At 41.5% G+C, this 25412-nt stretch overlaps 2 protein-coding genes across 2 annotated transcripts; one reads left to right on the plus strand and one right to left on the minus strand.

Moving 5' to 3' along the window:
• Nucleotides 1-229: 229 nt before the first annotated feature.
• On the plus strand, nt 230-10407 carry c1s.L (complement C1s L homeolog). The gene is given in 11 exon segments (NM_001095656.1): nt 230-264; nt 1568-1778; nt 1872-2046; nt 3533-3658; nt 4085-4281; nt 5157-5310; nt 6190-6311; nt 6684-6756; nt 7013-7150; nt 8051-8125; nt 9263-10407. Coding segments are annotated over 11 exon segments (2064 nt in total). The 5' UTR covers nt 230-253; the 3' UTR covers nt 10045-10407.
• Nucleotides 10408-11779: 1372 nt separating this feature from the next.
• On the minus strand, nt 11780-24990 carry c1r.L (complement C1r L homeolog). The gene is given in 6 exon segments (NM_001092847.1): nt 11780-12946; nt 15217-15291; nt 16948-17088; nt 21354-21540; nt 21771-21993; nt 24971-24990. Coding segments are annotated over 6 exon segments (1428 nt in total). The 5' UTR covers nt 24973-24990; the 3' UTR covers nt 11780-12146.
• Nucleotides 24991-25412: the final 422 nt, after the last annotated feature.

The following is a 25412-nucleotide window of genomic DNA, read 5'->3' on the forward strand; positions in this document are numbered from 1 at the left end:
TTACTCAATTCCAGCTCACCCCCACAAAGCAGCCCACTAGGGATCAGAAATATTAACAGGGATAAGGGCGTAAGGCCCACTCAGAATATAATCCCTCCTCCTCTCTGTAGAGATCTGCATTCTGTTCCAAAACCCAGTCAACATGTTATTTATCAGTTACCGCACTAACTGCCCCATCTGTGCTTGCCGCACCCCCCTTCTCTCAGTCTCCTCTCTCAAACCGGATCTCCTGTGCTGAGATACAGTCTGAGTGATGGACCTGAGGTGAGTGCCTGGCTATGTTTCTATCCCTTTCCTTTAACACCCCCAAGAAATCCAATTAACCCAACAAGCTTGGCATCTACTACACATTGGGTGGTCATTGGGTTGATTTAACATCTACTACACAAGGTTCACAATGATTTAAGCAGAAAGGATAATTGGAGATACTTTACTCTGGTCAAAGAATATTGACGGTATTATCTACGAGACAGAGATATGTTTTGTAAGAGTATCTGATTAGGTAGGTCTGCAACAGTCAACCTGCATCATTGTACCATTATACCATCAAACCCCAAGTAACTCACATGTGGACAGAGGAGAAACCTGAGTTCCATCTGGAAACAGTTTGTGTTGTCTTCAGGGACTTGAAGAAAGGATGAGAAAGAAGGGAGGGTGTAGTAAGAGTAGAATATGTAGTAGACAGACTAAAATCAACCCAGCAAAGCCCAGGAAAGTCAATTTACTGTGCATAAGAGAGCCAAGGGAGCTACTGATAATGCAATTAGGCAACCTAATAGGCCAGGAGACCTACTGATTCAGAGTAAGCCAGGGAAGCTATTGTGCCAGTGATGTATCTACAGTAGAAGACTATGTGGACTTGGCAGAGCAAAACACATTCAGCCTCATATTGTATTGCATTGTTATATTTTTGGATGAATTTTTTGTTTCAATCTTTTACTTAAGTACAAACCTATAGCAGGGTGCCCCTTCTACCTCCCTTTCCCCTACCCTGGACTGAGCAGAGTTCAATATAAATAAGTTCTGTATCACGAGAGTCTCTCTTCCATTAAACATTGTGTTTATCTGGATGTAGAATCTGAGCAATCATTGCCCCCCCTCCTCCCGCAATAGTTCTGTAGAGGCGGAGGCAAGTGAAAAAATGAAACTGTTCTTCAGTTGTATATTCTCAACCCATGAAAATCAAAAATGGTAAAACAAAATCTTAAATTCCCAGAAACAGAATTAGAAGGGTGGAACCTTAGTCATAATTTACTCTTTGCCTATGTTAATTTGTGTTGTTTTTAATCCTAGGTCAAAACCTGCGCTACCCTGGCTGTAACTACATGTCTGCTGGTTGAGGCACCTATATCATGCCTATCACCTCACATACATGTATATTATATAATATATATATAGATATATTACTCTAAGTAATAGGCATCCACTAGACTCCAGCTTTTGGGGGGGTTCCAGGAAAAACATTACCATTTGTGCAACCTTTGTAGATATTACATCACAATCGTTGAACTTCTCAAAGATCACAGAATGTTCTTCTTCTCTGATTCTAATCCTTTGGTTTTTTCAGCTGGTTTCTGATACTAGCCCTTTTGGGATGTGTCCATTCATCCATCCCTTCCATGTTTGGGGAAATTACATCCCCTAATTACCCCCAAGGATATCCCAACAATGTTGAGGAAACATGGGAGATCTCAGTGCCAGAGGGGTTTGGAATCCATCTTTACTTCATTCACCTGGACATTGAGCCTTCTGAGAGCTGTGAATACGATTATGTACAGGTAAGGGACAAATAGGTAGTGAGTCAATGCCAAGGGCAGAGAGAGATGTAGTACCCTATGTGCCATACAAGGCTCTATTCCTTTTGTCTACAGGTGATAGTAGGAGATATAGTGGAAAAAAAGCTGTGCGGACGACAGTCTGGGAGGTCCCAGAGAAGACCTGTAGAAGAGAAATTTTTCCACTCCAGCTACCTGAAGCTCCTGTTCAAATCTGACTTCTCCAACCAGCAACGATATACTGGATTTGCAGCTTACTATATAGCTGTGGGTGAGTTTTGTTGCACGTGTGTATACAATCTATATTACATCTTGGTACATGACGCTATTCAAATTCCATTGCATTGTCAGTGGGGTTACAAACCTGAAACAATGACAATGTACAGAGAGGTTGTTTGTGGTCACCCACTAACCAAATAGTAGATAGGTAGATAGCAATAGGAGGAACATCTGACACTTATACATCATGTGATATTCCTCTGAAATCTAGTGGTTTGCATGAGAAAGGGTCTCATCTGACTTTCATAACCTTATGCAGTGGTTTTCAGGTTCTTCTTTGTGACCTTCAAGGCCTGCTTTATCACTGTTGGTCCCCTTTGACAATGTACAACCATAGACATTCCACTCACCCTTCTGTAGTTCAAAGAATATTTAGGAAACAAGACAAGTGGTCGCTCCCCAACCAGTAGCTCTGGAACAACATGCTCACCAACTCCTTGGATGTTGCTCCCAGTGGCCTCAAAGCAGGGGCTTATGTTTGAATTCATGGTATGGAGGCAAGTTTTGGTTTTATAAAAACCAAGTGTACTGCCAAACAAAGCCTCCTGTAGGCTGCCAGTCATCATAAGGTCTACCAAAAAGCCAATGACAGCACTTATTTTGCACTACTCAGGAACATTTTTCATTCTTGTGTTGCTCTCGAACTCTTTTTACATCTGAATGTTGCTCACTGGTATAAAAGTTTGGGGACCCCTGATCTAGGAGAACAAGCAAGCAGTCAAGTCAGATCTCATACTAACATACAACCACACCACCACCAATTATTAGGTGCTTAATTCTCAATATGAACAGCAGGATTGCCTACAAGTGTTCTTCAGTAGTTAGACACCCCCTACTAACACACAGTCTATGCACTCTTTTGTATTCCATTGTGCCCTGGCTGTGATTCTATTGTTCTGGTTTCACTCTGCTCTGACTTTTTTGAAAGTTTGAAAACAAGAGAATTCTGATTGCCATGATTTTTACCTGTCTCAAGTCAGCTTTGTGGGGCTGATCTGGTAACATATTTCCAATGTCCTCCAGACCTTGACTCTAAATATTATAGTTCTACAGTCAGTATGTTTTCGTGCAGTGGTTGTTTGATACCAGTTCAAGGCCCCCTTGGTGTTCCACCTTTCAGTCAGGGCCCCCTTGCGGTCCATAAGTTTACAAATATAAGAAAACATCTTTGTATCAGTCATTCAGCCATAATTCCAAGAATATCTGGGACAGCAATTAAATGTTCATACCAAATATCTCCCTTACTGACACCTACCTACCAACCTACCACCACCCTGCCACTGCTTCAGCCCCTCTCACTGGGAAGGTCAGACCCACAATTTGGGAGCCATTGGATGCCAAGTACGTATCAGTTTCACCTAAAAACTATTTTTTTATTCCCTGTTCCTCTCCATTTTTCCATCCATATTTGCCCTTTCCAACCCCCATAGGTATTGCCTCTTACACTTCATTGTCCATCTTCATGTTCTCATTTTCAGATATCAATGAGTGCAAGGACACCTCAGAAACTCTCTGCTCTCATTTCTGCAATAATTACATTGGAGGCTATTTCTGCTCCTGCCCTCCAGAATATTTCCTTCACCCAGATAACCACACTTGCGGTGGTGAGTATACTTTAACATCCCGGTAGATGTGAGTTCCTCCAAAGAAATAAGCCAGCAAGTAAAACAATACAAAATATTTATTAGGATATATTGGGCAAATACCTAATGCATTTCGTGACTTATTCATAGGTGAAGGGGTTACATAAGATTGTTGATTTATGAATGGTAAGTAGGTTGCACATATTGCTTGGTTGCCATTGCCTTTCCTTGGCCCAGGCCATTTGTAGGCCATGGGATACTTATACATTGTTGCATGAAACTGCTCAACCAAATGTTTCCACTGCTATAAATAAGTAGGGGCCGATTGCCAGAAAGACAAGCTAAAGAACTATCTTAGCAGATGAAAAAAGACTTTATTGTATTTGTTTGACTGGGCAGGAGTACGGAGAATGTAGAAGCCATATTTTATAAGCAAATCTTGTACAGTAAATTGCAGTGGGGGACTTTTCACGGACAATAAGGGGACAATCCGCAGCCCTGGATTCCCGTCCCCATACCCTGAGAACACCCGTTGTGAATACAAAGTGCAAATGGAACATGGGTTCGAGGTCATCATCATTTTCCAAGGAGAGGACTTTGATATTGAGGCAGACAAAGATGGGAACTGCTATGACTCTCTAACTGTGAGTATTCATGAACATATGTTTATGCATAGTTCTATATGTATCCCTTTATACATGGATGGATGGTGGTACCATTGTTATGCTAATTGAGGCTGTATGACGGGTATTGGAATGTAATAACCCCCAGCAGTACAGGTATGACATCTGTTATCCAAAATGTATTGGACCTATGGGTGTCCTAATAAAGCGTCCAGTCTTAAAGAGAAGGCAAGGTCTCATTAATTACCCCCTTCAGGCAATGTAGACTCAATACCACAGAAATTAGGCCAGTTGCCTGGTTGACAATCAGAGCATTTGCTGTAAGAGCTGCCTGGTCATTGCACATGCTTAGATTACTCTTGGAACATTTTGGATGATGTGCACCAGAAGCCACCGATCAACCAACATGGTGGCAGGGAACTGTAATCTATGTTTCCTTGTAAACTGCCAGGTATTTATTTCTAAATATATTGTGATCCTGGTTGGGGTCCTGTGGGCTGTTGTTTGATTTAAGTTGTGTGTATGGGTTTTACTTTCCTTTTCAGATAGTAAACCCTATGGTGTTGACCCACCAGTACCTGACCTTCAGTGTTGTAGATATAATGCTTCCAAGTTCCTTGACTTTCTATAGGATCATGATTTAGCAATATAGGGTAAATATAATCAAGTTGCCACCAATGAAAACATTAGTACAAACAGATTGAAAGATGGCATACAGTACCAACATATATTTTGCTTATAAAGATCCATCCATTTGCATGGTAGAACATGGGATTGTCCATAGGACAATTGCGGTCAAAACTGTCCTTCCTACAACTCCTTCCTTCGTTATCATCTCTTTGCCCACCTGTTTTTTATATCTGTCTCATGTTAGTTCCCTTTATCGACGTTCGCAGATAAAAGCCGGGGCACGCAAGTTTGGGCCATTTTGTGGTAAAAATCCCCCAAATCCTCCAGTCATTGAAACAGGCAGCAATGAGGCCGACATTATATTTCAAACTGACAGTGGAGGGGAGAACAGAGGCTGGAAGGTTCGCTATTATGGGGATGGTGAGTTCAAAATAACCACTTTATTATCAAAGATATGGGAGACAACAAAGTAATTTCTCTGTATTTTGACCATTGCACTTGTATGCACAATTAATAAATCGATTAAGGACCTGGAGAGATCTTCTGCTGTTGTCTGTATGTGTTCCTTGGATATAAGTGACATGGGTAGGTAAAAGGTACTAAAAACTTAGCTATGATGCCCTTGATAGAATATACAGACATTGTTAATAGTAATGTGTCTGGACCCTCCCAGTGTTACTGATTGTAGGGATCACTCTTGAAAAGAACCACCAAGGATCCTACAAACAAACCATAAAAACTGTTCCAGTTTAGCCCTAGTTCCTGCAGTCTCTGTTATGGACGTATCTACTCATGAACCTAGGTAGTTGGTCTGGTAGAGTCAAGCTTGAGTGAACTCATCTTCCTGGGAATGTCTTCTTCCTGACTCCAACATAGTTTATAGCATACTTATTAGACTTTATCAGGACAGGTTCTCACAGGGTTTAGGACTCACTCAGACTGTAAGTAATTAAGGTGTGAAAATCAACTCCACTCTCGTTTACTGTCCTCTTCTGCTTACTCAAATCCATTTAAAGGTAAAAATTGATCATGGATGGATGTTTATTGTCCAGCTAATAAATGATTTTATAGCAGTTGGTCTCTTTTTGCAGAGGTGTAGCCTCCCTAAACCTTCATTATTCTCCTATGCTGTTGTGAGAGAGGACTAATAAAACCTCCTGCTTAAATGTTCAACACCAAGTTGCTCAATGTCAATGTTCTGGACTTGGTCTGTGCAGTGCTTCCAGCTTGCTGAATATTCTATAAATATTAAGTGTGATGAATCATTTAGTAAATTTACTCTCTTTTGTTCATTACCAGCCATACAGTGCCCCATGCAGGTCATCCCAAACTCTGTTCTGGATCTTCAGCAAGAGAAATATGTCTTCAGGGACGTGGTGACTGTGACGTGCCTGGAGGGCTTTGAGATTGTGAAGGAGAAGGTGACAATATGGCAAAGCAGATGAAGGAGCATTTCTGCTGTAAAGTAGGACCATCCAACCTATAATATTCAGCCATCCATGGGACTTTACTTCAAGTGACAGGGCAAATCTGATATAAAAATTATCTTGCCTTACATTATCCACTTTAACCAAATCTTCCTTTCTAACTGACACTCAAAGTGGCCCCACATGGCCTTAGCAGTCACCACCAGTCAGACTAGTCCTCTTTTTTGTTGTCATCCACCATCTTCTTATTTCTTGTCCCATAGTTTTTTACTATGCTTGTCTGTCTTTTTCTGCTCTCGTCCCAGAACTCTATTTCATCTCGTTTTCCTTCTTTCATCTAATATTGTTTATTTTTTTTTCTATTAGAAAACTCTTAAATCTTTCAGATCCACCTGCCAAGGAGATGGAACCTGGAAGAATTCGCACTTCCAATGCCAACGTGAGAACCAATCATTTCCATCACAGGAGAACTGATAAACATCATGGGGTTCATTGTAAACTATGGACAGGCCCATTTAGAAATGTTAGAGAAGTTATGTCCAGTTGCAATAGCCATTGGCTCTAATTGGTCTAGTGATAACCAATAAACAATTTCACTGCAAATTTTATTAAACAAAAGTTTAGTCTGCATGCTTTTCAGTTGAGGGCTCATCCTCATATATGTGTATTTAACACATATTGTTCTCTCTCTGCAGAGGTGAATTGTGGGGAACCTGATCCTATTGACAATGGTATTGTCACCCTCAACCGTTCTTCAACCACTTATGGCTCAAAAATCGAATACAGCTGCCCAACTGAATACTACACCCTAACTCTACCTGCCGGTGAAGATGGTACGTTTTAGGGAGCAAATAAACTAATTTTCTGCACAGATCATTCCTTCTCTCTATATAAGTAGAATATGCCATAGACAATTGCAGCAACACCATTATTTTAATGGCCACTATGGAGTTGTTGTTATAGACTCTCAACTGCTCCACTCAAATCTCCTATTTTTGAGTATAAATGTAGATGCAGCTAGAGGTTCACTCATACTAGGGGTTAAGGAACCTTAGATAAGCCCTATTGATAAAGTGCATATGGTAAAGGGCTTCCATGTTTTTATACCAGGGTTGGTCAAAGCAATCCATGATTGTGTTATCTGAGGGTATATTTTCCATTTAGGGTAGGGACACACTGGACGATTTGTCGCCAACGTTTTTAAAAAGCAAATCGCGGCGACATATCGCTCGTTTTGTCTCTGAACAAAACCAAATGAAAGACACCAGCTCCTGTGCCCACAGCGCGTTTGTGAATCGCCTGTAGCTCCAAAACGCACTGAGACCCTTTTCCGAGCGATTTATCAGAAATAGCATGTACTTACAAAAGCACTGAAATCTCCTAGACACGCACACACATACAGATAAGTAGCAGCAATTGTATTCAAATTACAATGCGAACGCAATGACGCAAGAACGCAAGAACGTAAAGACGCCAGGTTACAGCGGGAAGCACAAACCGTTTCCGGTTTGGGTGGAGCACGTACCGCACAGAGTAATGGGATACAAATCGCTCTGTGCCAATAGTCGCTGTGAATCGTCTGTTCAAAAAAGACAATCGTCTTGTCACCGCGATTTACTTTTTTAAAACGTTGGCGACAAATCGTCCAGTGTGTCCCTACCCTTAAGGAAGGTTCAGGATGGGCATGTAATGATTAAAGCTACAATGAGTCTTATCTGTCTTTCTGCCCACAGGAACCTATCGCTGCTCATCAGATGGATATTGGGTCAACAAGAAAGGAGAGAAGGAACTTCCTACATGTACCCCAGGTGATTCTGCATTTCATCCTGTCTCTTCTATGGGGATGCAGTGAATCTACTATTTTAGGATTCGTCTGAATCCTTTTTGAAGATTTGGCCAAATACCAAACCGAATCTGAACACTAATTTGCATATGTAAATTATGGAAAAAAGGGTGAAAGAGTGTGCAGGGCGCAGTTAAAAATTTTTTGACTTCCTTGTTTGTCTGGTGAAAGGTCACATTAATTTTTGGATTTGGATTCGGTTCAGCCAGGCACTTGGATTCGGCTGAATCCCGCTGAAAAAGGCAGAATCTTGGCCGAATCCCAAACCTGGATTTGGTGCATCCCTATTTCTTTATATAAACTTGTTTCTCTTGTGACTAGTCTGTCTATGATTTCTGTTTTTTGATATTTTTTTACAGTGTCTTTCAATATGGAGAGATTGGTGAGGTTGCTGGTCATGATTCTCAAACTTCCATAGCACACCAGCCAACAGTCAGGCTCTGCTGGGATCTGAGTCAGGGATCTGTCGCTTACTGGCTGCCCTTTCCTTACCCATTGTCTTCTCCATTGTGTCTACAAAATTATAGTAGGCTTATTGGCTGTTTAGGTCCAGCCCATTAGAGCTCAGTCCTCCCTATTTAACCCCTGCTGTTTCATCATTTCCTGACCTGGGCATTGTAGATTGAACACTTATTTGTTTCTACTGGCTCTTGTCCTTCTCCATCCCTCTCCTGTTTATCCTTCATTTTCACCATCTCCAATCCGTCCTGCTTCTATGCCTGCTCCAGTCTGTCCTTCTCTGCCTGCTCCATCCAATCCTATTCCAGATCTTCTGCCTCTCCCCTTGTTTAGTCCCATACTGGCATGGAAGGATTCACTGACACTCGAAGGCTGGTGCAAGCTGGGACAAGCCCTTGCCTTTTATTAGCAGAAAGGTGCAACGTTTTGGGGATTAAAGACCCTTTGTCAAGCATACCAGTTGCTATGTGTGTGGGTTATTCGACCTGGAGCATAGTCTGCAATACTACAATAAAAACATAACAATAAAATACAATTACATCTAACCCTACTTTTTTAGTATCCACAGCTTTCCTCAGATCGTGTATCTCTCTTCTCCACCTTCCTGCCCACTTGCCTTTTAATCCTGCCATTTTCTTTCCAGTTTGTGGAGTCCATCATTCTGTAGACGGTGCACGGATATTTGGCGGCGCTCAAGCTAAACTTGGTCAATTTCCATGGCTGATCCAGTTCACTGTGCCAGAACTAGGCGGCGGTTCCCTAATATCTGATCGGTGGGTCCTGACAGCTGCTCACGTGCTCAAGAATGAATTCCCAGAAATGTATGGGGGCGTGATGAAGCTTTTTCCAAATGTTAATTCACGACCCAAGCAAAACAAACTGCAGTTCAAGAAAATTATTGTTCATCCTCTGTATCGTGGAGGAGAAAACTATGACAATGACATTGCTCTGATCCAACTGAGTAAGAAAGTCAAAATGGACAAATGTATCTCTCCCATCTGTCTTCCAAGGAGGGGACTTGCCCCTGTGGTTAATGAGGTTGCCCTTATTGCAGGATGGGGTAGGACTAAAAAGAGAGACTATGCAATAAATTTGCAGTTTGCCAAGATCTTTCTCAGCTCCATGGATAAATGTAAGCAGGCAACTGCTGGCGGTGGTTATATCACTGCAAACATGCTGTGTGCTGGATCAGAAGATGGACAGGACAGTTGCCAGGGTGATAGCGGGGGGCCACTCATGTTCAAGGACCCCCAAGACAGCAGTAAAATATATATGGCAGGCATTGTGTCCTGGGGCCCACAGGAATGTGGATCCTATGGCTTTTACACCAAGGTGGATAATTACCTTGACTGGATTGAGAAGACCATAGCAGCGACGGAGAGGGAAGAGCAGGAGGAGGTGGAGACACAGGTCCTGTGTGCGTGAGTGTTGCGCTCTAGAGAGACAGTGATGCTCAGCGTCCGACACAAGTTACTTATGACATCAAATCAGAGCAAGTTGTATCCTACAGAAATGTCATTAAACAACACTATTCCCCTTCTGTGCCCAGATAGATTGGGAAATTCTACTATATATACTGCTATAATGCAAATTCCTCATTGAGCATCATAATATAGCTAATGAACTCATTGTTTTTCCATTTTCTGGTTATATTTTTCTAATGGAACTATAAAAGGTGAATATAGAATTGTATTCCTGTTTCCTTCTCCTCTAGGCAGCTCCTGTGAAGTGCCCCATTTTCACGCATATTCAAATTTAAGACAAAATAAAAAAAAAATTATCAGTGAACAAAGAATTGTCGGGTCAGTTGTCCGGAGATGTAAAGTCACATGATTTAAGGGGTTGTATTCAGGGGGAAGATTCCCCCAAAAGCTGCGGCAAAGATTTATCCAAATCCCTGACAGAATCCAGTATTTAGTGCATGCATAGTGAGCAATGATCTGAGGAGCTTTCATTCCTTTAAAGGGCTTGTTCAGCTTTAAAGAGATACTGTCATGAGAATTTTTTTCCCCCCAAAATGCATCAGTTAATAGTGCTGCTGCAGCAGACATTTGTACTGAAATCTGTTTTTCAAAAGAACAAACAGATTTTTTTATATTTAATTTTGAAATCTGACATGGGGCTAGACATATTGTCAGTTTCCCAGGTGCCCTCAGTCATGTGACTTGTGTTCTGATAAACTTCAGTCACTCTGTACTGCAAGTTGAAGTAATATCACCCTCCCCATCAGCATAACAATGGGAAGGTAACCAGATAGCAGCTCCCTGGTAGATATAAGAACACCGCTCAATAGTAAAAAATCCATGTCCCACTGTGACTCCTTCAGTTACATTGAGTAGGAGAAACAACAACCAGAAAGCAGTTCCATAGTGCAGCACCGGTTCTTTCTGAAAGCACATGACCAGGCAAAATGACCTGAGATGCACCTACACACCAATATTACAACTAAAAAAATACACTTGTTGGGTTAGGAATGAAATTTTAAATTGTAGAATAAATTATTTTCAGAAATAAATACTACACCATAAAAATAATGACAGGATCCCTTTAAGTTAACTTAACTGGAATATCTTATTCTTAGCAACATTTCAATTGGTCTTCCTTGTTTTATAGTTGTGGGACTATTTTGCCTTCTTGTTCTTCTGCATTTCTGAATGGAACTTTTCCACTGAGATAAAATCAGTGATTAATGAAAGCAAAGTCCAGTTATTAGCACCACCCTATCAAAACTACTGGTTACAGGCCCCATCCATGTACCCATCATTCAGTTGAAATGGTCACAACGGTAAAGCTGAAGCAGTGAAGGCAAAACACACTTAATTAGAGAAACAACAAATTCACACACATCCTACTTTCCTCCTATACCATTATGCAAAGCTTCATTAGCGGGGTACAGCATTGAACTGGGCCAGTAGGATCCCAGGAAAAAAAACCTGGTCAGCCCCAACCCTTGTGGCCCCTGCCAAACCAGGCCTGCTTCTATGATAGTGTGAGCCCACTCCCAGCACACTCCCCCACTGACCATGGCATTGGGTGTAGAGCTTGTGGGGAGCCACTGAAGTGAAATCCCAGGTGGGCCCCAGAAACTCCAGCCCAACACTGGTGGGGTATCAGCGGCCCTTGCTCTGTATGACAAAAAGAAACAGACTACAGTGAGCGCTTTTTTGAGTTTAGTTGAAGATTTATTGGACATGGAGAGAGCTCAATCATTTCCTTGAACTGAATTTCGACTTTATTATCTCTACACATTTTTTGTGCATAACAGGCTACAATCACAACACAATTATAGAGACAAACAAAGAGGGTAAAGTCAGAGTTTTCTGGTCTAAAGATATCCTACTGGTTACTACCAATGTTTGTGCCTGTTATTGTATTACCCTATTGTACCCCCAGTGATTATTCCATGACCCCATTCAGTAGCCATTACATTAGAGTGGGCTGTTTTTTTATTAAAAGAGGCAAACCCCATTATGAAAGAAAGAGTTCGATATTTGCAGTGTTTATCTCTATATTGCTCTCATGGAACACTATGCATCCTCACCCACATAGCTTTTAATCCAGTCCACATAATTACTGACCTTGGTATAGATTCCATAGCCCTGACCACAGCCAAAGCCCCATGAAACAAGCCCTGTGGCCACCCAAGTATCCTGCCTATTCTGGCTGGTATAGGCCCCACCACTGTCACCATTACACGAGTCTCCTTTATTAAGAGAGCCCTCAGGGAATCCAGCACAAAACATGTTTCGGGAAAATAGATATTTCTTATTGCTGGGGTACCTAAATGCCGGACTTTTCTTGTTTAAGTAAGTCTTACAGGCCTGCCGGCTGGCCACTGGCACGCTGACGTAACGGAGTTCATTGGCATCCTTGCCGCTCTCTGTCACTCCATATCCACTCACGTAGCCAACTCTATCTTTCTGGTAAATGTCATCTTCATCCTCTGGGCTAGGCAGGCAGATTGGAGACACATTTTGGTTCATGACCACTGGATTTTTCAACCGGATAAGAGCAATGTCATTGTCATAGTTATTCCTGTTGAAGTTAGGGTGCATATAGAATGCCTCAACCGGGTAGGTGTCCATTTCCATTAGGTTTTTCATCTTCAAGCTCCCCATATAGACAAGCACATCATTCAGGTCTTGCTTCTCAACATTATCAGGAAGTACTTGGGCTGCTGTGAGCACCCACTGCTCTCCAATCAGTGCCCCTCCGGCCGTTCCATATCTTGAGACATAAACCTGCCAAGGGAAGTTCCCAGGCTCAGCCTTTTTACCGTGAAGGATGCGCCCAAAGCTTGTCACTGGATTTTCTGGCTTCCCGCATACTGTGGAGGAATAACAACAAAGTGAGCTCTCACAGATTCCAAAGCCACTCAGTTCAGATAAATATTCTGGAAATTGGATTTAGGATAAGCTGTACTTTGTTCCGTGAATCAAATGCATTTTATAATCATATCTTATCCTAGGGCAGTGGTCTCCAACCAGTAGCTCATGAGAAACAAGTTGCTCACCAACCCCTTGGATGTTGCTCCCAGTGGTCTCAAAGCAGGCGCTTATTTTTCAATTCCATTCTTGGAGGCAAGTTTTGGTTGTATAAAAACCAGATGCACTGCCAAACAGAACCTCCTGTACGCTGTCAGTCCACATAGGGGCTACCAAATAGCCAAACCACTGCACTTTTTTGCACCCCCAGGAAAATTTTTCATGCTTTTGTTGCTCCCCAACTCTTTTGTTGCTCATGGGTAAAAAATGTTGGGGACTCCCATCCTAGGGCAATCAATTCTGCAAACTCTATCTACCAAGCTTTCTTTCTGTAAGTCATCAACAGACATGGAACCTTGGGGAGGAAAGGGGGTGTCAAGGATTAAGTAGGAGGAGCTGTGGAGGCAGTAGGAGGAAAGCGAGTCTTTTAGGAAAGAGTTGGCTGAATCCATGGGAAACAGACAGGAAAAGGGTAGGAACAGGATGACGAGGGTGATGACTGGAACAGGTGCAGAGCAGAACAGGACGGAGAGAGTAAAGATCAGGACTGTATTAGACAGGACGAAGAGGCAAAGGTCAGGAACAGAATGGATGGGACAGGATGGTGCGGGCAAAGATTGGACTAGATAGCAAGAAGACTGGATATAAGACAGGTTAGGTGCAAGGCAGAACGGGAAGCAGGAATCTGGAACAGGCAAGGCAAGGTCGGTTCAAGGTCAAGGCAGGGAAAGGTACAAGGTCAGGGCCGGATTTACATAGTGGGCACCCCTAGGACCACTGACGTTTTTTGTCCCTGTCCCCTCCCTTTTATTTGGGCACATTTCATTGTCTGGACTGGACCAATGGAGATTGGTGCATGTGAAAATGTAAAAAACTATTTTATCACCTGCGCATCCACAGTGTTTCTGAACCAATGTGAGTGTCGTTGGGCAGCATGCCATCCCCATACATCCTGCCACCCTAGGCCTGGGCCTTGGTGGCCTTTCCACAAATCCAGGCCTGTACAAGGTGGAACAGGAAGCAGGAATCAAGAACAGGCAAGGCAGGGGTAAAGTCAAGCTCAAGGCAAGGAAAACAAGGCAGGGTTTAAGCAAGACAAGATAAGGCAGGGAAGTACAAGGCAGATCAGGGTGAGGAAGGATCAAGGGAAAAGGGCTAGAGCTGGAACAACCATGCTAGGGGCACTGCCACAGTACTAGGAAGGCCATATAATCCTCCAGCAAAGAGTGTTTGGAGGGCTGGCCTTAAATAGGGCAGAGTCAGCCCTGATTGGCTGACTGCAACCAATCAAGCTGCTGTTGGGCTGGGGCTGTAATGGTCAGGTAATATATAGTGAGTAACCCTACAGGCTGCCCAGTGGTTAAGACATCGAGTCAGAAGCCCAAAGATCCCTGGCTCGAATCCCCAGCAGAGCCTTTACTAGCCTGAGGAAACTAGTGGCAGTGCTAATTACACTGTATAATAACTTTTTTATCATATGTTGAAGCTTTTTATTGCATTTTCAATTTCAATTTTACTTGTTTTTGCCCATAAACTACTGATTGTGCAGTGAGACATGCGGAACTGTGATTTTTACCTTATATGCCATTGTGGAATATTTCTTTTTATTGCTTTGATTGTATTTGAAGGCCTCTTATTGCACTTTTTGTTATTCTTGAAAATAAGATTTTGCCAGTATATATTTATTGTGCAGTATTTTCACTTTGGGGTCTCTACGTGCCACATAATTGTGCATATTGGGATCAAACTCTGCAGAAGGTCCATAACACTTATAGTTCTGATGTTTTTTTTCTTGGTACTTAAGGACTTGCAGGTAATATGATGCTGTAAATGCTTTTGCAGTGAGTTTTTTTTTAGAAACTTCATTTATAGAACAGTTTTGCAATTTGGAGTAGAAAGACATTTACCTGCTTGTTTTCATTAGAATGTGTACTTTCCACAAATATATGGTTTCTAGGGTCAACTTCCAGTTGAGGGGGTTTTATGATGCATTAGGCCCAGATTGGGTTTGTAGGGGCCATGCAACTCTGAGCGCAGAAGATGCATTTTGGGTTCTCTACTCTGCGTTTCTGGGGTCACTAAAGTACAAGCACAAAACAATAATAGGAGGTACCTGGTCTGCACCTTGGGATCTTATCTCCTCCGTGCTCATCTCTCCAGTCTCGCTGGGCTGAACATGAGAACGTGTCTGAGAATAAAACAGAACTTTTTATTCCTGTCTCTGCTATATAATTGAGCTGAAGAATATTGGAGCTATAGGGTCATTTACTTTGACTAAGAAAGCAAGTGCAAGGGGAGTCATAGCAGTCCATTCTGGCTAATGGCACACGTTGTGTATTGGCTTTTCTCTGCCTGCATTTTCCAATATGTTTTCTGCACTTTACACCATGTTTTTTTGCATTTTGTGCCCGTCCCTGTACTGGGCCCATTTACTTAGTTCGAGTGAAGGAATAGAATAAAAGAATCTTCGAATTTCAAATGATTTTTTTGGCTACTTCGACCATCGAATGGGCTACTTCGACCTTCGACTACAACTTCAACTTCGATTCGAACTAAAAATCGTTCAACTATTCAACCATTCGATAGTCGAAGTACTGTCTCTTTAAAAAAAAACTTCGACCCCCTAGTTCGCCACCTAAAACCTACCGAAGTCAATGTTAGCCTATGGGGAAGGTCCCCATAGGCTTTGGAACCATTTTTAGGTTGAAGAAAAATCATTCGATCGATGGATAAAAACTATTTGCGTTAAATATAATAGATATTCGAAGTCGAAGGATTTCAATTCGGCAGCCGAATATCGAGGGTTAATTAACCCTCGATATTCTACCATAAGTAAATCTGCCCCTAAGGGGCCCATTCACTTAGCTCGAGTGAAGGAATAGAGGAAAATAGAGGAAAAAAACTTCGAATTTCAAATGTTTTTTTGGCTACTTCGACATTCGACTTCGACTTTGATTCGAACTAAAAATCGTTCGCTTATTCGACCATTCGATAGTCGAAGTACTGTCTCTTTAAAAAAAACTTTGACCCCCTAGTTTGCCACCTAAAACCTACCGAGGCCAATGTTAGCCTATGGGGAAGGTCCCCATAGTCTTCCTAACAATTTTCTGATCGAAGGATATATTTAACACTTTTTCTGGCCCAAATGTTACCTGGCACATTATGCCATGGACCTTAGAACTACCTGACATTAAGAGGGTTATATACTAAAATGAGAATTTATCTAATTTTTTAAGTTAAAAAAACTACGACCAAACGCCCATACGCGATTTTACCTTATTAATCATTAAAACAAACACTCTAGTTAATTGGTTCAGGTAAATACTGGATAAAATCAGGCAAAAAACCCGTATTGTACAATTTTTCTTGAATCGCTTGATTTTTTCTGATTTTTGCCCGAAAAGCCTGAAATGTTTGCATTGTCGGGGCTAATTCCAGCACAGACCACTTAAACTTTAAAATAGGATAGGGACCTCTGCCATGGACTTACATACAACCTCGACAGGTCTGAGATGGCGGATTTTCAGATTCTGGCTTTTTGCTGCATCAGGCTTTAATTTTTTTTAAAAACCCAGAAAAAATATCAGTTTTGACCCAAAAAGCCCGTCAAGAGTTTAGTAAATAACCCCCTAAAGGTGGAATCCAGTGGAACGCCAGCAGAATCTCAAACCAAATACTGTATTTGGTGCATCTCTACTAATCTCTGCCCTGACCATGTTGCAATAGGGTACAGTCCTGGGGCAACTTTGCCTATTTATAGTTACAACTCTGGTTTTTATAAAATTTTAACAGAGACAGAGGCCAAGGGAGATGTAGCAGATAAGTAACAGAGCTGAGCACTTACCACTGCCATTAGGGGTCACCATGTAGTAGTATGGACTGTTACAGTGATATTGAATAACGGATTCGTATTCCAGGTTGCCTGGTGCCGTCAGGAACTTGTATTGTCCATTGGTCAGAACCGGAGGATCTTCACAGGTCACAACTGCTCCGAAATACAGAATTATTTGCCATCAGTTCTCACAACACAGGACAGATGGGCAATGAAGGCCTTTTATTTGCTAGACTGGATTGCCGTGCCGTTTAGAATAGGTCGCCAACATGATCCAGTTTAAAGGGCACATATTGGGTAAATGACAACAATGTAAAATTGCATTTATACACGTGATAGTAAATGACTCCAAGTTTGACTTTACACTTAGGTCTAATGCTCAACTGCATGTCACTAGAGGAATCCAACACGTAGAATGGCCCATATGTAAACCATTGTTTATATAAATTAAAGGGGCCATTTACTCAACCCTGGGGACGGAACTACTAGAGTGCTTAGGAGCGCACCCCTTGAGTCTGAATGACATGCAAATTAGGGGGTGGTTGGTGCCTGTATGCCTCGCACTAATCACCCCTCATCAATACAGCAAAGCTTCAAACCGAAAACAATGTGCAAATAAAAGTCAGAAACTGACACTCTTTATTTCTAATTTTCTTCCAATAATTCCCCAAGCACCCCAGCAGTTTTCTCACCTTTAAACACACACGTTATTTCTGCCAAATGGTTAATATTATTTAAAAAGACAAAATACACCCTTTGTCAACTCAATACATGGGGCTTGTGCTCAACACATTTTGGGCCAATTGTTTTATTAAGAAATTAAAGGGGTGGTTCACCTTTAGGTTTACTTTTAGGATGTTATAGAATGGCCAATTCTAAGCAATTTTTCAATTGGTTTTCGTTGCTTATATTTTATAGTTTTTCAATTATTTGCCTTTTTCTTCTGACTCTTCCCCAGTTTCCAAATGGGAGTCACTGACCCCATCCAAAAATAAATACTCTGTAAGGCTACAAATGTATTGTTACTTTTTATTAATCATCTTTATATTTAGGCCTCTCCTTTTCATATTCCAGTCTCTTATTCATATCAATGCATAGTTGCTAGGGGAATTTGGAGCCTAGCAACCAGACTGCTAAAATTGCAAACTGGAGAGCTGCTGAATAAAAAGCTAAATAAGTCAAAAACCACAAATAATAAAAAATTAAAACCAATTGCAAATTGTATCAGCATATCCCTCTCTACGTCATACTTAAAATTAATTTAAAGGTGAACAGACCCTTTAAGAAATTTATGGTTTTTGTTATTTATGGCACTAAACAAGAAAATGAAACCAGTTTCCCTTTAGCCCTTTCTGTCGCTTCCTGGTTCTGGCGAGCAAATAAGAAATAAATAAAACTAATTACCAGTCCATTAAGAAGCTGCTGTAGATTAAAGGGATACTGTCATGGGAAAAAAATATTTTTCTAAATGAATCAGTTAATAATGCTGCTCCAGCAGAATTCTGCGCTGAAATCCATTTCTCAAAAGAGCAAACAGGTTTTTTTATATTCAATTTTGAAATCTGACATGGGGCTAGACATTTTGTCAATTTCCCAGCTGCCCCTGGTCATGTGACTTGTGCCTGCACTTTAGGAGAGAAATGCTTTCTGGCAGGCTGCTGTTTTTCCTTCTCAATGTAACTGAATGTGTCTCAGTGGGACCTGGGTTTTTACTATTGAGTGTTGGTCTTAGATCTACCAGGCAGCTGTTATCTTGTGTTAGGGAGCTGTTATCTGGTTACCTTCCCATTGTTCTTTTGTTTGGCTGCTGCGGGGGAAAAGGGAGGGGGGTGATATCACTCCAACTTGCAGTACAGCAGTAAAGAGTGATTGAAGTTTATCAGAGCACAAGTCACATGACTTGGGGCAGCTGGGAAATTGACAATATGTCTAGCCCCATGTCAGATTTCAAAATTGAATATAAAAAAATCTGTTTGCTGTTTTGAGAAATGGATTTCAGTGCAGAATTCCCATTTTTCCCATGACAGACTCCCTTTAAGAAAGCGACAGGGTTTATTTGGGAGATATTGGCCTGTTTATAAGGAAGAGGGAGGAGGACGTTCCAGAAAAAAAATTCAATCAGTGCTGCATAATGGTAAAAATAGTTTTGAGTAGAGAGAACTTATCTTCAGGACAAATCCTATTTGTTGCACTCATTTTTTTTAGGTGTATAATATCTTTTTTGGGATATATATATATTGTACTTGTCCCTCTTTCTACAGAAATACCAAGGTCAATTATGTTATTTGCTATGTCTGTGTTTTATTTATCACATCTTTCACACTGACCTATGCTTTTATTATACTTGTTAACATATTGCACAATGGCTTATTTAGATTTCGGCCCTGACATTTCCTACCTACCAGCTGTAAGTCAGCCCATCAGAGGAGAGAGAACGGGGGAAAAACAAATTCTCAAATGGGACTTCAAACAGCAACAACTTGAATAAAGTCAGACCCTGAACCTACATTGTCGTTTCCAGACTGTGGGGCTTATTGATTTCTGTTCTAATATTGCACTGCTGTCGAAACATTTGGGCGAATTTTTGCCTCGGAAGACTCAGCCGCACTTCGCTAACGTTTATTCGCGGTGAATACGATTATTTATCAGCAGACGAGCGCTGGCAAAATTTTGCCAGCGAAAATTCGGCAGCGGGGACATTTCTGAGCGAATGTTCGCTAGTGTTACTTTCTTCCTAGCGATACTTCGTCAACATACTTACGCTTACGTCAATTTAAATATGGCGGGTACATAGATCATATATATGTCTTTATTAGCGAGTGTTGGTTAGATTGCTGGAAGTAGCCGCTTATTATTAAAAATGTCCAAGGAATCAAAAGAGATACAAAAGAGATCCTCTATTGTCCTAGACATGAGCCCACCCTAAAACAAATGTGGAATGAGCTTCAGTTGGTTAAAAAAAATGGTCTTTTTTTATGACTTTCCGGAATACAGGATATCATGTGATTGAGGAGGATGAGCTTCATCGTATCAATTCGCCTGGTAGAACATGGAGAAACAGACTCGAAAGACTGGTGAAAACAGTAACGTATTGTAAAGTTCGCACGTTGATGAATTTGCAGAGTATCATTAGTCTGAGTGAAAATTCGTCTGGCAAAAGGGCGTGAAATTTCGTTAGCGCTGAGCTCTTTCTATAGCAAATTGTCATCTATGCCTTATAGTAAATTGGCGATGTCCCTGCGAATCGTCTTTTTGGTGAATTTGCCCTATTGTGCGCCCCCTGTAGCATTGCTCCTCTGTGGTTTTACTCGTACAATAAATGCAGCAAGCTCCCCAGCCAAACTGCAGGAGTGCAATGCCTCTATCTCTTGTTTTGTGACTACACAAATCTGGATCACTCAAGGCACCACACTATAACTGACTATAACTGGCCCCAGGGGAAGCCTTTTGGAACTCACCATGTTTCCAGGTCTTCTCAGCACCACCAGTGATCCCATCCTGCCCCACTGCCTACCCGTTGAACCATCCTCTTACCTTTGTAGAGGGTCCAGAGAGACCATGGATTTGGGGTGGGAAAACAATCACACTACAGAAAAGAGCCAATCACACAGTCCTACAGTAGCAAGACAAGCTTCCTGTTCAAAGTTCATATAATTAAAGGGATACTGTCATGGGAAAAAAAATTTTTTTCAAAACACATCAGTTAATAGTGCTACTCCAACAGAATTCTGCACTGAAATCCATTTCTCAAAAGAGCAAACAGATTTTTTTATATTCAATTTTGAAATCTGACATGGGGCTAGACATTTTGTCAATTTCCCAGCTGCCCCCAGTCATGTGACTTGTGTCTGCACTTTAGGAGAGAAATGCTTTCTGGCAGGCTGCTGTTTTTCCTTCTCAATGTAACTGAATGTGTCTCAGTGAGACAAGGGTTTTTACTATTGAGTGTTGTTCTTAGATCTACCAGGCAGCTGTTATCTTGTGTTAGGAAGCTGCTATCTGGTTACCTTCCCATTGTTCTTTTGTTTGGCTGCTGGGGGGGGGGGAAAGGGAGGGGGTGATATCACTCCAACTTGCAGTACAGCAGTAAAGAGTGATTGAAGTTTATCAGAGCACAAGTCACATGACTTGGGGCAGCTGGGAAATTGACAATATGTCTAGCCCCATGTCAGATTTCAAAATTGAATATAAAAAAATCTGTTTGCTCTTTTGAGAAATGGATTTCAATGCAGAATTCTGCTGAAGCAGCACTATTAACTGATTGATTTTGGAAAAAACATTTTTTCCCATGACAGTATCCCTTTAAGGTACAAACGAGAGAAGGCATGGATTAGAAAACCAAAAAGAACTGATCTCTACCATGCCATCAGCTAAGGAATAAGAACTCTTGATCTACAGAACATAAGATTCCTACTTACCAATGGCCTGATAAAAGGCCTGGAAACCTTTGTATGGAATGATGCCCCCATCCATCTCCTCGGAGAAATTGGACTGGAAGTGAATTGTCATTTGGTTTCCTTGTGACACAAACTGGCGGTTGCCGGGATGAGCTGATGAGTTCATGGGACCACAGAAATGGCCCAGCTCCTTCCCGTCAGCCATTACCTGATAGAGGAGCGCAAAGTGTGCAAAGGCAAATGTTATTATAGAAAGTGGAGGACTGAGATCTTGCTTTTAAATCAAAGTTAGTGGCACCATATCACAAACACAGTAAATCCATATTACAGACACACAATATCACCACAGTTAGTGGTGCCATATGACACATTATTGGTGCTACCATATAACAGCCAGAGAGTAAAGATATATTTACATATATATATATATTTCTATACCTTAACAAAGCCACAGGAACAGTTTTCGGAGGGTTCAATATCAAACACCGAGAAGTTGAGGGATACGTGGTAACCTTCAGGGACGTTAATATCCCAGGTGCTCTCATTGAAGTTCGGGTACAGTTTAGGGTAATTGGGTGAAGTGATGGTTCCAGAGAGTGGGCTGTTGTTGCTGTTTTGTGAGCAGACTACAGCTCCCAGGAGCAGGACCAAATAATGCCACCTGCAGGAATTACAGGTAAAAGATAAATGCTCAGCAACCCCACGTTGGCAATTTGTACATTGCCGAAAAATGGCTGAATACTATTAATTCCCACTGTAAGTCTCTGCTGCAGAGCAAAAATTATATACAGGTGGAACCTGTTATGCAGAATGCTCAGGACCTGGGGTTTTCCGGATTATGGGTCTTTTCATAATTTGGATCTCAATACTTTAAGACTGCTAAAAAATTATTTAAATATTAAATAAACCCTGGTTTTACCTTTAATAAGGCAATTATAGACCAGTAAGTCTGACATCTGTGGTGGGCAAATTATTTGAAGGCTTGTTAAGGGATCACATTCAAAATGTTGTCCTAGTGAATGACATTATGAGCAGCAATCAGCATGGCTTTATGAAGGATAGGTCATGTCAGACTAATTTGATTGCATTTTATGATGTGGTAAGTAAGATGCTGGACAGTGGGGGGCAGTAGATGTGATCTATTTGGATTTTGCCAAAGTGTTTGATACTGTGCCCCACAAACGACTGCTTTATAAACTAAGGTCTGTTGGGCTTAATGAAGTCGTTTGCACATGGATAGGAAACTGGCTACAGGATCGGGTACAGAGGGTGGTTGTTAATGGGACATTCTCTACTTGGATTAAGGTTCTTAGTGGGGTCCCTCAGGGTTCAGTATTGGGTCCACTTTTATTTAACTTGTTCATTAATGACTTAGGGGAGGGTGTTGTAAGTAATGTATCAGTGTTTGCAGATGAGACAAAACTATCAGCCCAATTAATTCCATCCAGGATGTGGCACTTGCAACAGGATCTTGACAAACTGGCAATCTGGGCAGCTAAGTGGCAAATGAGATTCAATGTTGATAAATGTAAAGTCCTGCCCCTGGGATGTAACAATATCCACTTATACCCTTAATGGGACTGCACTAGGCAAATCCATAATGGAGACGGAGCTTGGAGTCCTTGTAGATAATAAACTTGTCTGTAGCAAACAATGCCAGTCAGCAGCATCAAGGGCAAATAAGGTCTTGACTTGTATTAAATGGGGCAGAGAGTCACGGGAGGAGGGGGTCTCACTGTATAGAGCACTGGTAAGGCCCCATCTAGAATATGCCCTACAGTTTTGGTCTCCATCACTCAAACAGGACATTATTGTATTAGAGAGGGGACAGAGAAGGGCAACTAAGCTGGTAAAGGGAAAATCTTAGCTATGAGGAAAGACTGGCCAAATTGGGGATGTTCACGCTGGAGAAGAGGCGCTTAAGGGGCGATATGATAACTATATATAAATATATAAGGGGATCATATAATAATCTCTCTAATGCTTTATTTATCAGTAGGTCTTTCCAGCTGACACAAGGTCACCCATTCCGATTAGAAGAAAAGAGGTTCCAGCTAAATATTGGGAAGGGGTTTGTTACAGTGAGAGCTGTGAAGATGTGGAATTGTCTCCCTGAATCAGTGGTACAGGCTGATACATTAGATAGGTACAAGGAAGGGTCGGATGCTTTATTCACCAGTAGCTCCTCCCAGCAGACAGGAGGGAGCCAATGAGATTAGAGGAGGGAAAGGGGTGTTACAGGGAGAGCTGGGAAGTGAATCAGGGGTACAGGCTGATACATTAGATAGGTATAAGAAGGGGTTGGATGGTGTTTAGCAAGTGAGGGAATACAGGGATATGGGAGATAACTCATAGTACAAGTTGATCCAGGGACTGGTCCCATTGCCATTTTGGAGTCAGGAAGGATTTTTTTCCCCCTCTGAGGCAAATTGGAGAGGCTTCAGATGGGTTTTTTGCCTTCCTCTGGATCAACTGGCAGTTAGGCAGGTTATATATAGACTTAAAGGGATACTGTCATGGGAAAAAAATTGTTTTAAAAATGAATCAGTTAATAGTGCTGATCCAGCAGAATTCTGCACTGAAATCCATTTCTCAAAAGAGCAAACAGATTTTTTTATATTCAATTTTGAAATCTGACATGGGGCTAGACATATTGTCAATTTCCCAGCTGCCCCAAGTCATGTGACATGTGCTCTGATAAACTTCAGTCACTCTTTACTGCTGTACTGCAAGTTGGAGTGATATCACCCCCTCCCTTTTCCCCCCCAGCAGCCAAACAAACGAACAATGGGAAGGGAACCAGATAACAGCTCCCTAACACAAGATAACAGCTGCCTGGTAGATCTAAGAACAACACTCAATAGTAAAAACCCATGTCCCACTGAGACACATTCAGTTACATTGAGAAGGAAAAACAGCAGCCTGCCAGAAAGCATTTCTCTCCTAAAGTGCAGGCACAAGTCACATGACCGGGGGCAGCTGGGAAATTGACAAAATGTCTAGCCCCATGTCAGATTTCAAAATTGAATATAAAAAAATCTGTTTGCTCTTTTGAGAAATGGATTCCAGTGCAGAATTCTGCTGGAGCAGCACTATTAACTGATTCATTTTGAAAAAAAATTTTTTTCCCATGACAGTATCCCTTTAAGGTTAAACTTGATGTGTCTTTTTTCAACCTAACTTACTATGTTACTTAATTATATCTCAGTTGGGATCAAGTACAAGGTAATGTTTTAGTATTACAGAGACAAAAGGAAATAATTTTTAAAAACTGGAATTATTCAATTATAATGGTGTCTATGAGAGACGGCCATCTTGTAATCTGGAGCTTTCTGGATAACGGATTTCCAGATAAGGGATGCCAATCCTGTAATTCATTTGTCAGTTATCCCACACTGCAGAGCATCGCTAATGTTCAATAAAAGCTCGTTATATTAACCTCTCCCACCCTGCAGAGCATTAAAGCTTATGACTTACTGCAGAGCATTGCAGTCCCTCTCTGTACAGCATCACATTTTAACCATTTCTGCAAAGTAGCGCAGAATCTCCACCCTCAGATCAGCACAAATGATAGAACTGCATGGCAACTCCCCATATGCAGAGAATCAGAGTCAGTTACAATGTGGGGTGCTACTCACATGATTCTGTATGGTCTCTGTCTCTGCTGCTCGCCAAATAACAAAATGGGACAGTTCAGCTGCACAAAAGGAGGTGGAATTGGAAGGGAATGGTCACAGGTGTATAGACAGTCCCTGTGGATAGTTCTGCTACCCCCTGCTGTCCTAATTCAGTAATATAGAATTGCAAAATCGATATAAAGTGCCACAGTGGCACCAGTTTTGCATGCATGCAAGTATCAGAGGATCAAAGGCTGCAAGTGCTTGAAGGGTTAAAGCAACAGTAAAAAATCTTTCAAGATAGCCCTTGTTTTGTGCAAAAGAAGACTTTATTCAGTCAACTAAAGCCTAAAAATGACTATGGCTACAAATATGGTATTTTACTTACTTACTGTGCCAGCAGAGAGGTTTATCAGTGCTAAAATAGCAATGAGCCAGTTGCCCACAGGAGCTCACCATCTAG

This window comes from Xenopus laevis, chromosome 7L (assembly GCF_017654675.1).
Source record: "Xenopus laevis strain J_2021 chromosome 7L, Xenopus_laevis_v10.1, whole genome shotgun sequence".
NCBI classification, from domain to species: Eukaryota; Metazoa; Chordata; class Amphibia; order Anura; family Pipidae; genus Xenopus; species Xenopus laevis.